At 34.4% G+C, this 18,713-nt stretch overlaps 1 protein-coding gene and 1 long non-coding RNA gene across 2 annotated transcripts in view; one reads left to right on the top strand and one right to left on the bottom strand.

Moving 5' to 3' along the window:
* Positions 1-6,429: 6,429 nt before the first annotated feature.
* Positions 6,430-18,713, bottom strand: part of LOC120177644 (protein HEADING DATE 3A-like) — a 29,984-nt gene continuing 17,700 nt past the window's right edge. Inside the window, exons 4-7 of the mRNA XM_039183719.1 lie at positions 16,740-16,943; positions 16,596-16,657; positions 7,489-7,529; positions 6,430-6,775 (exon numbers count right to left, since the gene is read on the bottom strand). Coding sequence (XP_039039650.1) covers positions 6,531-6,775; positions 7,489-7,529; positions 16,596-16,657; positions 16,740-16,937 — 546 coding nt within the window. The 5' untranslated portion in view covers positions 16,938-16,943 and the 3' untranslated portion in view covers positions 6,430-6,530. The remainder of the gene's footprint in view (positions 6,776-7,488; positions 7,530-16,595; positions 16,658-16,739; positions 16,944-18,713) is intronic.
* Positions 8,183-15,527, top strand: LOC120177645. Its single transcript, XR_005521447.1, has 2 exons — positions 8,183-8,371; positions 15,058-15,527. It is a non-coding gene; the product is annotated as an uncharacterized LOC120177645 (long non-coding RNA).

The following is an 18,713-nucleotide window of genomic DNA, read 5'->3' as shown; positions in this document are numbered from 1 at the left end:
ATAAAGACGATTTATGATCGGTTCACTTCAATCATCAATGAGTTAAAGAACTTTAGAAAGGTTAATCCCAATGACAAAAATGCTTTCCTCATTGCCTACATCTTGGGAAGGCAAAGCAATCGCCATCAAAGAAGTCAATGACTTGGAGTTGTACATCCTTGATGAACTTATTGGTTCTCTACTCACTCATGAGGTCACACTCCAAAATAAGAAAGAAGAAGAAGGAAAAGAAAAAGGCGAGAATCACCTTCAAATCCACCAATGAGAGTAATCAAGACTCATGTGAAGAGGTGGATAAAGATGAAGAGATGGACAAGCTCTTCAAAAAGATTCACAAGATTCATGTCTTCCAAAGGAAAGGAAGTGAAGCATGAATCGAGTAAGAGGAAAGGTCCCCCATGTGCTTTGAGTGTCGAAGAACGGGACATGTCAAATATGAATGTCATCTTTTAAAGAAGAATGGATCAAGCAAAAAGAAGACATTTGTGGCAGCTTGGAGTGATGAAGAAGATTCCAATGATGAAGATGAAGTTTCCAACCTATGTTTCATGGACATCGAAGAAGATTCAAGGGTAGCTTCTAATTCATAGGATTTAAATTTTTATTCATTTAAAGAGTTAAAAGATGCCTATAATGAATTGTATTTGGAATTTGATACCATGAATTCCAAATATAAGATTTCAAAATTTGAAGTGAAAATGTTTTTCTTTTTAAAAACAAAATGGATTTTGAAAAACAAAATGAAATTTTGAAAAATAATTTTGAAGTTTCAATAATGAAAATCTTAATTTAACAGTTTTATGATACAAAGCCAATGTTTTTTGAGCGTAAATTTTACCGATAGCTATGTTAAATAAGATTTCCCTCCATAATCAATACTCGATGGCAAGGTGAAATTGGCAGATCTTTTGTATGTTCGATGAGAATTTTATCGATGGTTATGTGAGACCGAGTTCCCCCATATGTGTATGTATGCGTGCGTGCGTGCGTGCGTGCGTGCGTGCGTGCGTGCACACACGTGTGTGTGTGTGTGTGTGTGTGTGTGTGTGTGTGTGTGTGTGTGTGTGTGTGTGTGTGTGTGTGTGTGTGTGTGTGTGTGTGTGTGTGTGTGTGTGTGTGTGTGTGTGTGTGTGTGTGTGTGTGTGTGTGTGTACATATGTATGCCTATATGTATGCATGTATGTATGTACGTATGTACGTATGTGTGTGTGTACATATGTGTATGATGTGTCTGTGTTTGTGTCTGTTTTTATTTTTGTGTTTATATATGTATTTATGTATGTGTGTGTGTGTGTGTGTGTATGTGTGTATGTGTATGTGTGTGTGTGTATGTGTGTATGTATATATATATATATGTATGCATGTATATGTATGCATGTGTTATGTATGTGTGTATGTATATATGTGTAGTATATATGCATGTATGTGTATATATATTTGTATGTATGTATATATGCATATACATATATGTATATGTACACATGTATGTGTACACACATGTATGTACATGTGTATGCATGCATGTATGTATGTGTGGGTCTGTATGTATGTATGTATTATGTGTATGTATGTATATGTGTTTTTGTGTGTGTGTATAATGTGTATGCATGTGTGTGTATGTGTATTTGTGTGCATGTGTGTATATGTATATGTGTGTATGTCTATTTGTATTATGTATGTGTGTATTTATGTAGTGTGTGTTTATGTATATGCGTATGTATGAATGCATATATGTGTATGTATATGTATGTGCTAATATGTATACGTATGTATATATGTATATATGTGTATGTGTGAATGTGTGTATATGTGAATGTGTATATGTGTGTGTATATGTGTACATATATGTCGTGTCTATTATGTGTATGTATTATATATATATATATATATATATATATATATGTGTGTATGTATGTGTGTGTATGTATGCATGTATGTATGTGTGCACGGATGTATGTAAGTGTGCATGGATGCATACATGTATGTATGGGGTGTATATATGTATGTGTATGTATGTATGTATGCCTATCTATATGTATGTATGTATGTATGAGTGAATGTATGTATGTATATATGATGCCTATCTATATGTATGTATGTATGTATATATATATGTATGTATGATGAATGTATGCGTATGTATGTCTATCTATATGTATGTATGTATGTATGAGAGAATGTATGCATATATGTATACACGCATATATGTATGAATGCATGTATGTACTAATACATGCATGTAAGTATATATTTTATTAATGCAAACATGTATGCATATACATATTCATGATATGTTTTTATGTACGTATAATTTATTATTGCAAACATGTATATATGTATGATATGATTGTATGTATAGTTTCTTTCATGCATATATCATGTATGTTTGATGTATGTTTAATTTAATCCTTAAACTTATATTTTATTTAAAATTACACATAATTATTTTTATTTTTGGTAATTTACGTCAAACCAAATAAATTACGTTACAAACTTATAAATTTATTCATCAACTTTTCAAATAAATGTTATTTAGTTTGTTTTGATATTAATTTTAACTTTGCATTTAAAAATTGTTCCAATTTAACTCTTCCTTATTGTTTAATTTATTTAAATTTAGTTTATAATATTTTAGTTCTTAAAATTATATTTTATTCAAAATGACCTATAATTATTTCTATTTTTTTTAATTTACTGCAAACTCTATAAATCACATCATAAATTTCATTTCAAACCTATAAATTATCATAAACTCCAAACTCGATAATATTGTTCCCAACTTTTCAAGTGAATACAATATAGTCCATATTGATATTAATTTCAGCTTTATATTTTTAAAATTCTTTCAATTTGATCCATGCGTGTTTTTTAATTTATTTAAATTCTGTTTTTAAATTTCATGTTTGTTTAATTTAATCCTTAAATTATATTTTTATCCAAATTTGGCCCATAATTGTTATTTTTTGTAATTTACTCAAAACCCTATAATTCTCATCATAACTTTATTTCAACCCTATAACTTATATCATTATCTCCAAACCTTATAACTTTTATTCACCAATTTTGTAAATGAATGGAAGTTAGTCCATTTTTATATTAATTTCAACTTTACATTTTACAATTGTTTCAATATGATCACTTTGTTATTTAATTTATTTAAATTTAATTTATAATTTATGTTTTCTAAATTTAATCCTTAAAAATGTATTTTTAATAGAAATTGAACCATAATTACTTCTACTTTTGTTATATACTCTAAACCCTATACAATCACAAATTACAAATAGACATTTTATGATAGATGAAAAATAATTCACCTGAAAATGATCTATCCTAAAGTCCATTGTACCTAGTAGATCTGACTTGAAGTTCACCCAAAATTGATATTACTCAACCTAAATTTTATTTGTTAGTGATGAGACCTGATCTGAACGGGACTCAACTCGAAGTTCATCCAAACCTGAATTAACATGATATTTAATTGATTCGAATTTAGACCGTTTTGCCCTGAACTGATATTGATTCGACCTAAAATTAACTTGACCCGAACCCAACTAAATCTGATTTAAAATTAACCTGAAGATTATCAGAATCTGAGTCGACTCAAACCAAATATGATTCGATTTAAACCATTAAATTAATTTGATATAACTCGTATTCGATTTAACTTGACCTAATATGATCCAATAAATCTAAACAATTATCCGATTTCACGTCCCTAGATAAAACAATTTATATATGTCATGCATTTAGAAAATAATGGAATATTTTTTAGTATTAGAATAATCTTTAATGAGTTGAATTTAACTTGTCAGAAAAATTGTTTCTTACCAGTTTTGCCAATGTTTCATGTACTTTTAAATAATATATTTTTTTAAAATAGAATATAATAAATTATAATGGTAAAACGGATCTTATAGATTAAAGATTTGAAAATTTTATTAAAATAATAAATCAACAAATTTTATTTCTTCACAGAATATAGCTAAGACTGCATGCAAAAATATTTAGATCTTAGTTTATTATTTTAGATTTTAATAAGATATCATCCTTTAAACAAAAACAGAAACATATCTTAAAAAAAAAATTATATTAGAAAACCCCAACTATAGAAAGTATCAATAATTCAACTCCTTCATCCTCGTCACACTTAATCTACCATTACTCTCCCCACGGTGTACTAGATATAATATACCTTACATCTAAACATTGTGCAAAGCTTAAATATGATATAATATAACAAATCCATAAATGTTTTATTTGAAACTTACATTAAAAATTTAGATTTGAATTCTATTGTTTTATAATAATAAGAATAAAATGTATACATTGAAAATAAAGAATTTAGATTTAATATAACGTATTGTTGAAAAGTATAAAATATTGATTTATCAAATACAAATTCATAGTAAGGATTTTAAAATCTCTATTAAATAAGTATTTAACTAATCTATAAATTAAAAACAATAATAAATATCAGTCTTAGATATTATTACTCAATTTACATCATTTTTAAATCCAAAAAAACAAATACAGTTTATATTTTAAAATTTAATTTATAAAGGATCCAAAATTAAATATTTATAAATAATTCACATATATTATATTATAAAGGATGCTTTGTATTATACTAATGCAAAGTAAACCATCTCAAGGCCCTCATTAAAAACCTCCCTAATCTAAATGGAGGAAAAATAGTGAATTTTGAGGTGAAGGGATATATACAGTAACCAGGAACCAGTAACACTCGACCTGATAAACACTACAAGACACCAAGGCTTCATCGATCTTCAACAAACACGCGACTACCCCATAAACACTCCTAAAAACAGCCAAAACTGCCTTGAGCTGCACACTTACACAAACGCATAACCCTCAGTAAATCACACAATCCCAACATCATAGCTCAGGTGCACCCCACTGACAGCCTAAAGAGACAATTCCACCTCAGACCCCACAAACGCCCTATTAACTACCTCAAACACATAAAAAAGCCACTCTTCTGGCAACCAAAACCATGTGCAACCCCATTACGGACTGTCGGGGAATCAAACAAACACAAGCCCATACCTCTAACGAAACAAGGACCCTTACCTTCAACCTCAGCACCTGAATGCCACGAACCACTACCTCTTAGGAAACAAAGACCCTTATCTTCAACCTCAGCACCTGATGCCACGAACCACTACCTGAAAAGGAGCCAACAAAAAACTCTAGATTTTAGTCCCAAACCACCTACAATTGTTGCGTATGGATAAACGAGAACGAGGACCAGTGGGATGAACCAAAGCACCAAAAGAACCAGCAACCAACCCTCCTGCAACCTAAAGAGCAACACAACAGTAACATACGGGCAAACATCATAACCATACTCCAACACCTCACCACAAAGATAAAGCTTCAAAGAAACACTACCTCGAAACAATTCCAAGTGAACCCTCCTGCAACCTAAGAGCAAACACAACACGGACAAACTGCTGATATCTCCGCTCCATCGCGCCCAAGGCCACACTGAACTCACTCTCAACTTCATGAACCTCCGAAGGGAAAAGAATGGAAAAACCCTACCAATAAATAAAACGAAACATATCACCAGATCACCGAAACACTCTGCACAACCAAATCTGGCTTCAACAAACGGACCCTAATACTGATTCTTCCAGGTAAGAAAGAACAAGACCCCACAAGATCCCAGAACGACAACACTAGGAACGACGCCAGACCTCTCATCTAATCCAGCACAAAAAATGCTCCATAACCCCATAAAACTGGATAACACCCCGTTAATTAGAACCTACAACTTGAGTAAGCCGACAAGAGGAAACCAAAAGTGCTGAAACGATGCTACCAGGACCTGAAACCTTCCATCTACAACATACCAACCGCCCAAAACGAACATGAAACACTTGAAAACTCTAAGAGCCGGCAACCACAACCTAATCACCTAAATGCAGAAACATATCTGAAGCTTATAGAATCCGAGAAAAAAACAAGAAACCTATAAAAAAAAAAACTGAAACCCCATCAACCTCCCATATGCCCCAGGACCGCTAAACATGCTTCATGCTTGCTTCTGAACCTCACAAACTCAAGAATGGATTCAACCCAGAAACATACCACGTATGGCACTGAACCAAACTCCAAGAAAGCTTCAATAATAGAAGACGAATGAATCCTCTTACACCCGTTACTGACAAGATCATGAATCATCTTGAAGGAGGCAAAGCAGCTTATCAATCAACCATGGCGGCGGAGGCAGATGGGAGAAAACAAGATGCTAATGAATTCTCTAGCCAAGAAATATTGACAGTAAAACTTTTTAAAGTTGAATAGTTCCAGGATGACTCAAACACCATAAACAGAAAATGAAATAATCACGGTTTTAAAGTGCTAAGTAGAATAATTAATGGAGCATACAGAGAATAATTATTGCTCCTTCAGAATTACATGCCATATTGTGAGAGAATTGATGAAAATATACGGCACTAGTAGGTTTTGTAGCTCTGCGTATCATATTAAAGTGTTTGTTTTTACAGGAAGTAAGTAATACTATTGTAACCGACGGCCACCGGAGCCACTCTCCTCTGGCAGTTGAAATAAACGGCAGCCACCGGCAGGCCGAGATTGTAGAGCTCAGCAAAGTCTCTGGTCTTGAAATTCTGGCGCCACACCGGTGCGTACACCGTTTGCCTTCCCAGCTGCCGGAACAACACAAACACGAAGCGGTGGATCCCAACCGTAGGCCGCGGGCTCTCGTAGCACACTACTTCTTGCCCTGTTTTCAATAATCCACAGCATCATCAGTGAAAACGAAGCGAAAGAGAGAGGGATGAAGATGAAAGCATGCCATACAGTACAAGCTTCACAGATAAATATTTTTGGATTGAGCTCTAGTGCTATATATATATAATCCTTAAGAGGGAAATTTTAAAATTTTAAAGAGATATTAACGTATAAAATCCTTAAGAGATGCAAAAAAAATATTTTTAATAAAAAATACATAAAATCTAAAATATATATAATTTTAAATTTTTCAGTGTGACTAAAGTCTCTCTCGATTCAAAGCATAAACGTGGAGTCTTGGACAATAACTGTTTTCCCACTAATCTTTCCGTCATTGGACAAAGTTCTATCTGGATATAGATAATGTTCGCTATCAAATTAGATATTTGAAATTCGATCATAATATTATGATAACCGTAATAATACCATAAATGTAATGCAGTAGAAACCACAATTTAAATCTCTGAACTCTATCCCTACGCTTATTTCTTGTAAGAGAAGTCGGTAGTGAAGACAAGGGTTGATAGCAATTCAAGTTTACTTTTTCAAGGGTCAGTCTATGAGGTATCATACAAAAGAGATTATTGGACTATAAATTAGTCAAGGAAGGCCCAATGAATCTTAAACCAAAGCAAAAGATATGCATATAATTATATATGTTATGTAGTAATAAAATGTTAATAAAGGCTGCAAAGAAGTACTGACCAAAGCTTGCACCAGTTGTGGCTGGAATATCAGTTACCAACCTGAAGAGTTTGGTTTTGAAAAGAAAAAAAAAAAGGTTAGTAAAGTACTGTAAATTGTTATATACCGAAGAGCTAAAGCTACAACTCATCTGATGGAATAAAAAGGATTTTGTCCTTTCTGCAATGCCCCCAATAACTAGTACTGGATGACCAAGCACTAATATCTATGATACATGAAGAATCCTTTCTTCCTTCTTTTTTCCTACTATTTTTTCACATGAATAGGGTGGAATTTTATGTCTTGTCATTGACATATGTCAGTGACAGAATATATGGATTTAATCCCTAGTTTATCAGTAAAAACATAAAAATAAATGCAAGTATTTAATTAATTCAAAAATATATAATAAATTAATTAAAAGCCAAAAGTGGATAAAAACTATTGGTCAACAATTAAAATTAGGGTGAACAAAACTCGATTACATTCGAAAAATTAATTTTTTAATTTATAATTATTTAAGTTATTCGAGTCAACTCAAATTTTTATTTCAAATCGAGTTCAGATTTTTCCAACTCGGATAACCGAGAAACCCAAATTCAAAACTACGCTGTTTGATATTAGGTTTAAATATATTAAAACTACGTCGTTTATACCCTTGAGGTAATTTTGTTTCCCCTGCAGAGCACTTCGGCCAGCAAAGCAACACCCCCAGCCCACGCGTATTCAAAATCCTTAACGCTCTTCGAACAAAACCAGCTTCGTTTCATGATTCCCAAATTAGTTCACACTGATTTTCAGTAATTCCACTGATTTACAGTCACCGGTGTTCTGGTAGGCTGCAGTTCGTTAGCATCAGAACAAAATCCCCAAATCAATTAGGGATTTCAAGCACCCAAATCAGGTTCGTTCTTTTTGATCGTAGCCATCAATTAGGGATTTCTAGCAATTTTAAGTTATGCTCATAGGTTAATGTAATGACACAGGCTCATCATGCATACATACCTCTATTGTTTGCGAACTGTAAAAAAAAAAAGCAGAAAAGGACCCGGAAGGTCATAAGCCTATCAGAACCTCTTGTAAATATATTTAAAAAAATACTAGGAGCAATTTTGCCAACGAGAAGAACATTGTTATCTACGACAACATAAGTTGTGATCAGCCCCAATCTTTTTTTTTTACCTAATTTGTTCCTTTTACTAGTTACTACATCAATAATTTATCAAATAGTTAAGGTTTCGATTGTACTGAGATACATCATGTCTTGCTGGCTGAAGTTGCAATTGACGTAGAACAAATTCATTCGTTATAGGAACTTTTTCTAGTTATTTTGTGACAATGTTTCTTATTGATGCTTTAAATGTTTAAGCTTTCCTTTGTTAGCTACTGAACTAGTGACGGTTAAGTTTGTTTTAGATTTTTTTAATGTACTGCCTGTTAAACAGAACTTGCATACAAGAAAGAAAAGGCTACAAGTCGGTGGTTTGTAGACCAGTGCATTTACAGTTTGAAAGAATAGAAAAATAAAATGAAACATCATTTTTTGTTGTTGCTCCATTGGTACACATGGCACCGATAGGGAAAACCAGTGGACTTGTTGTAGGTCAGAAGGGTATAGGCATACAAATTGATTATTGATGGCTTGTTAGGACACAATTCTTTCATTCATAGAACTCGTGATCTCTAAAATGAAGTTTTAAGATTCGATCAACTTGCAACAGTTGCCTTGGAGGGATGTTGAAGTATAGATGTGTGTCATTGCCCTAATTAGGTTATTGTTATAGTGTGTGTTTTGTGTGTTCATTGTCATCCCTTGGTTGCTAATGTGTTAAAATTCTTCTAAATCTGTAGACATTCCTTAATAATTAAATTACATGTAGTAAGTGTATACATGCAGTAAGTGTATTTCAAAAGCTCTGTTTTGTGTTCCACAATATTTATTTAAGTGTATACATGCAGTAAGTGTATACTTGCTGTTTTGTGTTCCTTAATATATTTCTTATATTTCTTTAAGTACAAACATGAATAGTTTGTGTTCCACAATGCTCTCTTCGAGAATTGTTTGTCCCAAAGAGTCAAAGACATATACATGCAGTAAGTGCATTTAAAAAGTGTTGTTAAATTTTAAAGGTTTAAACACCTTTAAAGTATGCCTTATTTTAAAGTTTAAAAATGGAAATATTAATATTTATATTTTGATATTGCATACGAGTGAATCACAGGAGACTCCAAACTCACAACCATGCGTTCACAAAGTTCTTTTACATGTAAGGTCAATGATCCAACGAGTAATAAATGTTCAAAGGAAACAAAAACCAAGAGCAACATGTTGGAACCATTTTAAGAAATATGTAATTGAAGATGGGTAGAATAGGGCAAAATACAATTATTGTGACATGACTTACTGCATGGAAACTAGAGGTTCTACAACCAATATGAATAATCATTTGAAGTCATGCTTAGAAAAACCTCGAGGAAATACTTCGGATTCTAAACAGTTAGAAATAACAATACTTCGGACGACCTTGAAAGCGAAGCGACAAAAATTTCAACTTGGAAGTTGAAGAAAAGGCTATTAGAAAGGCGTTGATTCACATGATAATCGTGATGAGTTACCTTCCGAATTGTTGAGGGAGAAGGGTTTACGTCATTTCTTTCTCTAACATGTCCAAGGTTTCCTCTCCCTTCTCGTTTACCATAAGAGGAATTGTCTCGATTTATTCAACTCCATGAAGAGGTCAATGAAGAATTATTTTCAAAAAGATACAAGTAGAATTTTTTAACAATTGACACTTGGACTTCACTACAAATGGTATCTTACATTGTTCTACGGTGCATTCGATAGATGATGAATGGATGCTGCAAAAGAAAATCATAAACTTTTGTCCGATATCTTTATAGAGGTGAAAGCATAGGTCAAGCCCTTGAAAAATGTATCCAAGATTGGGGGATTGAGAGATCTTCACTATTAATGTTGATAATGCATCTACTAATGGTGTTGGTATTGAATATTTGAGAAAGAACTGAACCATTGAAATGCTTGTGTTGCAAGTGGAAAGTATATGCATATGAGATGTGTTTGTGCATGTTATAAATCTCATCGTACAAGAAGGTGTTAAGTATGTTTCTGTGTCTGTTGATCGAGTTAGAGATGTTCTAAGGTATATAAGAGCATCATTATCAAGGATGAAATTCTATGATCGGACAGAAGAAGAAATGATAGATATTAAGGCTTATTTATAATATGGATTTAAGTTATCAAAGAATATTTTTGGAAATTTTTTTATTATGATCCATTAAATCTGGTCGTAAGACATAGGTCGAGTCTAGAAGTTACATTTAGTTGGTATCAGAACTTTTGATTTTTAAACCTTAGACTGTGAATGGGTCGAAACTAAAAAAAATGTTTTACAAATAAGTCACGAAAACTATGCCATCAAGTTTTTACGAGTTTAGTTGTGTGCGGGACTCCAAGTGCCAATTTAATCTTTGGCTTTATCTTTCTATAATGAACCTCAAGATCCACCAAAACGAGCTCTAGATGTGGTCGCCAACCTAGCCGTGGGCAAGGTGGAGCAACTAGATTTACGGACCCATAGACGAGATACATGTAAATCCCCCACCCTGGTAGATAATTTTTCCCCTACGACCCTAATGGATTTGTCTCCTACACCTAGTATAAGTTTGACTACTCCGATTAGAGGACCGCTTCTGAAGCTGAGCCTACTATGATAGTATTAGATGATAATCTCAGTAGACAATTTCTCCAGTTGATTCAGGTAGTGGTTCGAGCTTACACTCGAAGTTTTTTATCTCTCAGACTCTTATTACTAATGGAGTTTAAGACCTTGGAGGCCTTATTGGTGGAGCTCCGACTGAGGCCAAGGATTGGTTTTTTGTACCAAGCGACGTATGAATCAATTAGGTTTAGATCCACAGTGGTGTTATTTGGGAGCTGCCTCTATGTTGGACAGGAATGCCCACACCTGGTGGAGTTTTTGGTGAGTATTGTTCCAGCCAATTGTTTGAGCAGGGATTTCTTCAGAGAGCGTTTAGGAGTCATTTTCTGAGAGAGCGTTATTTCACGCAGTTCAAAACCTGGTTCAGGTTGATATGACAGTTTCTGAGTATGAAATAGTTTCTGAAGTTGCTGAAGTAGGTTCTAGTTGGTACTACCGAGAGGGATAGGTGCCAAAGTTTGCTCATGGACTTAGATACGAGCTGCGTCGATAGGTGGTTACTCATCAGGATGAGGTGTTCGATGTTGTTGTAGGGAGAGTAAAAGACATGAGAAAGTCTTCTGCTCCTAATAAAGATAGGGTAGAACGATAACAATCTAGGAGATCTTTCGATCAGTCTGAGCCTTCTGCACGCCCTGATAAGAGGACTAGTAGAGTTGCCTATTAGAGGAGTCATTCTGGTTCGAGGGTTGCATCACCTCAATATCCATATGTTAGTCGAGGCGATTCTTCAGGTTTCACATCGACACCGAGTTGTGAGTACTATGGAAATCGACACGGGGGAGAGTGTCGTAAGAAGATACCTGTTATCGTTGTGGCTCTAGTAAGCACTTTTGAGGAATTATCCGCTCTAGCCTCTGTTGATCGGACTCCCGCTCAGACTCTTGCACGTTCACATGCTTCTGTTCAAAACTCCCGCTAGGAGTCACAATCAGGGTAGGACTTCCAAATTTGTTTCTAGGATTGACAGTATAGCTTGAACGCAGAGTAGAGGATCAGATGCTTCTGAGGCTCGACAGTCTGCCCTTTTCTACACCCCCGTTCTGGTGATCGAGTTGAGTATAGGACTTCTGCAGGTATAGTTGTTATTTCTGTTACTTACCATGCATTTTTAAAAATGCCCTTTCTATACTTGAGTTTTGTTGAGACCCTCAGATTTTTGATTTAAGGCATCGAGATCATTTTCAATTCGAATCTAGAGAGTTTTTCCATTATCGTTAATAGAGTAATTATCATTGTCATATGAAAGAACCTTTAGAGACCTAGTTTTCGTTTTGTTAGATTTGTATGAATTTTGAGGACAATTTTTTAAGGGAGGAGAATTGTCACAACACCATTTTAAATTAAAATTAAAATTAAAAATTAATTTAACTAATTTAGGGACCAAATTACAAGTGTTTAGAACTTGTAGCCCAGTTTAGAATTTGTAAAAAGTTCAGGGTCTTAACCTTGAATTTACCCATTTTTGGGCAGTAAAGAAAAAAATAAAATATGAAAAGTGTGGTTGAGAGGTTCGGAACCCCTGTTCAGTAGCATGGTCGCCATGCCTTAGTCATTTAGGCTAGGGCAATATACATGACATTATATTTAAGAAGGCTTTATATACACTCCCCATATATCAAAGTGCACACTCTTCGCCCGGCGCACTCGCCAATTTGACTCGCCGCCGATCGACGACCAAAACCTAAGCACCATCGTTGCGTGATTTATTGTCAATCGGCACGAATCAACGTTTGAATCATTGTCAAAACCCCCATCCACTCGGTTTTCACTTAATTACCGATGATCTAATCGTTCTCTTACCTCATTGTCACCACTGAGTTCTCCACCTCTGTGCACTCAAAACCTAACCAGTGGGTCTTGTCGACATCGCCGATTTCATCCGACCACTGTCGGGGTAAGTGTTTCAACCTTTTTGTTTTTTGATTTTGACGATTTTAGTTGTTTTGAGCGTTGATTTGGCTTGGTAATGTTCATTGGGTGATTTTGGAGTAATAGGCTGCCACCCCCAACCTTGTCGACGGGTCGTGTGCGCGTAGGGCTCCTTCTCCAGTCATAACCCTTCTAGAAATGGTCCAAGTGGATCGAACCAGCCCAACCCGGTTTGAACAGGGTATTTTTAACCCGATCAAGTCAACTCGAATCGAATTGAGTTAACCCAAATCGGCATGAGTCAACCCAAATCGATCTGACCGTTGACTTTGACATAACATTGACCTGCCCATTCTTTGACCATTGACCTTTGACTTTGACAAAAAATAAAATTTCTGAAAATTCATAATTTATGTTTTTCGACGTCCTGAGTTTGAATCTGAAGTCCATTTTGCTAAATTTGAACCCAAAAGCCTCCGAATTGACCTATAAACCCAAATATGCACATGTAATTTAAGTATTTATTTAAGTGCATCTAATTTAATTGAAGGCTCAAAGACTAATTTATGTTATCGTATATTTAAGGTGTTCTTGGATAGCCTGACCCTTCGTCTGCTCGACCCAGTTCCTCCCAATCCGCTTGACCACGAGAGCATGTGATTACTCGTATAGTTTTGCAACCCTATTAAATACTCAATTTAGTGTACTACTTCGATAATAACTTTGTTCTGATATGACCTAGGTTTGCATATAGTAAAAAACGTAGTGAAGTTAGTGCTTGATAGATCTCCCGAACTGATTCTTTTTGCGAGGTGTGTTCCTTGTGTGCCATATACATGTTTTAAATATATGTTTAAAATATCATGTGCACATAACTGTTTTATTTGATTCAATGAGACTATCCGTTTTAACCTGATTTCGTATGATTTATCTGTTTCAAGTCTGATTTGTAATTTACTGAAGTTTTTAAGCATGGTTGTCTGATTATATTCTCTGTTTATTGTTTTTATTGAATTAGTATATGTCTGAACTTTGATTGTTTTGCTATTGCTAATTATTGTCTGAAAACTATTTTCTTCGGGGTACTCTGGAATATGATATGAAGTCTCTGTAGGTTCAGTTTTGATCAAGTTGGTTTCCTTTTATAAGTTCAAACCGATCAGCTGATAATTCCTTATGGACCTAAGACGATCCTTGGGTGGGCTCCGGGGCCCCAATAGGCCTAATGGTAAGACCTTATGGGCCCTAAGGTACTCCCTTAGGGTGGCACCTTTGCTATATGCATTGGGTAAGTCCTTATGGTTTGAGGGCACACCCCTAAGATGGGCACCTACGCTTTGGCTAGGGTAAGACCTTATGGACCCAAGGTGTTCCCTTAGGTTGGCACCTACGCCCTTTGAGCCTAGGAATAGTCATTATGGATGCAATTCTAGGGAACTTCATACGATGTTCGGTTGGATGACAATTCTGTATTTTAAGCCAAAAACACTACTGACGTTTTCATAACTTGAAACTGAACTGATTTGGAAACTTAATTGTATGTTTTATCTTTTCACCGTTGGAACACATTGAACTCCCTAGTTTACTCTCCCAAACTTTTCCCTTTCAGATACTATTTGATAGGTGACCTAGACCTGACACTTGGAGGATCGACACATTCTTACAATATTATTTTTTTAATGTATTTATATTCCGAGTCTCATTTATTTTGGGTGACATGTGCCTATATTTTGAAAATACTTGTTTTATGACATTTGTTGCTTCTGCTACCGATGTTAGATTTGCTTCGATATTGACTTGTGGAAGATTTGGTTTTACTTACTCGTTTATGATTATATATATATTATTCGAATTATAACTTATCATTAATAACTATGTTTTTAAAAAATGTTTATTTATAATATGGATTTAAGTTATCGAATAATGTTTTAGAAATTGTTTTTTATTGTAATCTGCTAGATCTGGTGTTAACGTGTAGGCCGAGTCTAAGGAGTTACACATGAAGGTCAATCAAGTATTCCGACGAAAGTTTCCATGCTTATGGAACATCAATCAAAGGCGAGTTTGGTCGTGCAACAATATCTGTTAAAGAAGCAACGAGTTGATTTGGAACAAAAATCTGAGTTGGATAAATATTTGACTGAGAATGAAGATGGAAACAACTCGAGTTCATTTGATATATTGTTGTGGAGGAAAGTGAATAGTCCAAGATACTTTGTTCTTGCGCAAATAGCTCGAGATTTTTCTCGATTCATATCTACAATTGCTTCAAAAAGTGCATTCAGCACAGGTGGACGTGTTCTAGATGGTTTTAGAAGTTCATCGACTCCGACATGGTTGAAGCTTTGATTTGTACTCAGGGTTGGCTTCGGAGATTTACGGATCCTATCAATCTTGTCGAGTATGTTGCAAAACTTCAATACATGGAAGAAAGTAATATTTAATTTTGATTTGTAATGTTAATTTTTTTCTTTATTTATTATAAATTTATTTATAATTTAACTATATTTGTTTTTAAAAAAAATAGATTTATCAAGAACAATTGAAAAAGAAGAATCTTTTTAAAAGCTGCCAACAATGCACGAAGAAGAAGAGGAAATCCAAGGATTTTAAAAATGTTATTCGAGAATTGAATAAGTAGTTTATTGTAATTGGCTTTTTAGACTATCATCGCTTTGCTTTTTTTTTTTTTTGGTATTGTCTTGTGATGTTGGATTTTTTAAACTCTATTATGTTATTGTTCGATTTAGTTATTAATATATTTTTTGGTACTATTTTTCCTCCTTCTGTTGTCTTTGGTTTTGCTTCATCATGACTTAGATAAGAAGATGTTTATTGAGGCTCGATGTTTAATGAAAAAAATTATTTTGTAGAAAAACTCGAACAATTCAACTCGAATTTCTTAAACTAGACTCGGTAAGAAAAAAATCAAATTAAGTTTGAGTTGTAAAATATAACTCGTAAACTCGAATAACTCGAAATTTTTTAATTTGATTCGACTCGATCGAATGCTTACGACTAACCAAAATGGTGTGACCATTTCTAACCGCTCCCCCTTAACATAAGTAGGACGATTTATCCTGTATCGTTAATACAATCACGGTAGACACGATTTTATATTTAAAAAAGATAAATTTATAAAATTTTAGAAAACAAAAAAATAGATTTTAATAAAAAAATATTTAAAATAATCTAAATTTTCCCCATATCTACCCTTGAATGCAACTCTAAACTTGCTGAGTGCACTTACTTGTTTAGAATGTCGAGTGCACTGTCTTGAGGTTTATAACACATGCAAAGTACCAAAACTCAGCATTTTAAGTAATTGCGTTTGCCAATCTTTGCTCACTGTCACTGCTCTACTTGTATGTATATATAAACTTAGAAGATTGTAAGATTTTATATTAAAGGACAAACTTTTAAAATTATAGAAGATGATAAACTTATAAAATTCTGAGGGGACTGCCCCAATAGTCCTCTTGGGCTATCCCTACATGTAAAGAGCGAGAAACTCACCAGTGCAAGTATTCCCTGAGGTTGGGGTCACTTGGGCTGGGGGCATCAGGATCCACCATAACCTGCATCGAATGTAAGTACATATGTAAGGGATTAAGAAACCAAAAACACAGCATCATTAATGTGTGAGTGTGTGGAAGTAACCAAAGTGTAGAAAGTCCTGAGGTCATCCCCGCCGATATCAACCCTAGGCTGGTTCACAACTTGAGAAGGTTTGAGCTCAATGCCATTGTTAACCTCCCTAGCACCGTAGGACACCCTGAGAGCAATAGACTTTGTAAAAGAGTCCAAAACATCTCCTATAACCCTACCAACTACCAGTGGATCTCTATCTCTAGGCATGCTATTAAAAGAAAAACACTTAAACTGAACAAGTATTCCCGAGTGGTATTATATAGGGGAGCCTGGTATCTACCTTTATCTTTATGTCCCTCCATCAATAGAATCTGAGCTTTATTTATTTATTTATTACAAGTATAGTTTAGCCCGCAATGATTTCATTGGCGTATACAGAATATTCAATCCAATGGTGAAATTGATTATCATTATCATGGTACAATAAGTTTAAACCACTTCTTTTCTGTTTTTTGTTTTGTTCGACAAAAAAATTGATTCGGTTCAACCGTCCACACAGCCAAGATTGGATTGCCGATTATGTTGTTGCCGTTGAGAGTATAATAAGGGGGGAAAAGGAGGCTGTCACCCTACCATGCATGACTGACACCATTGGTAACCTCCCTATCTGTTTTTGTTTTGTTCGACAAAAAATTGATTCGGTTCAACCGTCCACACAGCCAAGATTGGATTGCCGATTATGTTGTTGCCGTTGAGAGTATAATATAAAGGGGGGAAAAGGAGGCTGTCACCCTACCATGCATGACTGACACCATTGGTAACCTCCCTAGCACCGTAGGACAACCTGAGAGCATAGACTTTGTAAAAGAGTCCAAAACATCTCCTATAACCCTACCAACTACCAGTGGATGTCTATCTCTAGGCATGCTATTTAGTATTTCTAATAAAGGAAAACACTTAAACTGAACAATTTTTGCTTGAGTTTACTGATGAAACAAGGTATACACTGAGTGGTATTTATGTAGGGGTGCCTCGTATCTACCTTTATCTTTATATCCCCCATCAATAGAATCTGAGTTTTTTTTTTTTATTACAAGTATATTTAGCCCGCAATGATTTCATTGGCGTATCCTGATATTCAAACCAATAGTGAATCCTCACACTGTAAAGCGGAGTTAAGAAGAAGGGGCAATTCCTTTTTAATTTTCAAAGCCGATTCCACAGAATCCAATCATTATCATGGTACAATAAGTCTAAAACCACTTCTTTTCTGTTTTTTGTTTTGTTCGATAAAAAAATTGATTCGGATCAACCGCCTACACAGCCAAGATCGGATTGCCGATGATGTGATCCCGTTGAGAGTATAATATAAAGGGGGAAAAGGAGGCTGTCACCCTACCATGCATGATTGACACCATTCTAGCACATACTTCACCTGGGTTTCCTATACTTCTTTAGTGTTTCTGTTGCCCCTTTATGTGATTCCTATACCCAGATCCACGACTTACATTATTTTATACCTACTTTTTCTTTTTTCTCAGGGTAAAACGGTGTTCATGCATTCGAATATTTTCTAGTCTGGAAGACCTTAGCTGAACAACGTCTTGTTCCCAACAATATTATTTTCAATTATAGAATGAAGGACGACGCTTATGACTATATAAAGATGTACATTTCTTATTTAGACATACATATAGGACGGTACAACTATTGTTTGAAGGTTGGGTTTTCACTTTGATTTAGTTTATGCTAGGTCAGTTAGAGTTTTAAAAAAAGAATAATTATTTTAAGATTAAATCACTTTGGAGTGAATATTTAATCAAATAGAATCATTCAATTTTTTTATTCAAATTTAATTATATTTATTATATATTATGGTACGAGTTGTTTCATTTATCGACCTTCTCTAACCATAATATATATATATATATATATATATATATATATATCCACTTATACCTAGTGTAAAACTTCTAGTTTTACACCCTTTTAGAATCGTTGGATGAGAGAAAGCTAAAGATGAGGAAGCTAAAAGTTGAGATT

The sequence above is a fragment of the Hibiscus syriacus genome, unplaced genomic scaffold (genome assembly GCF_006381635.1).
Source record: "Hibiscus syriacus cultivar Baekdansim isolate YM2019G1 unplaced genomic scaffold, ASM638163v2 tig00112293_pilon, whole genome shotgun sequence".
In the NCBI taxonomy this organism is placed as follows: Eukaryota; Viridiplantae; Streptophyta; class Magnoliopsida; order Malvales; family Malvaceae; genus Hibiscus; species Hibiscus syriacus.
This window is presented reverse-complemented; position numbering and strand designations above follow the sequence as displayed.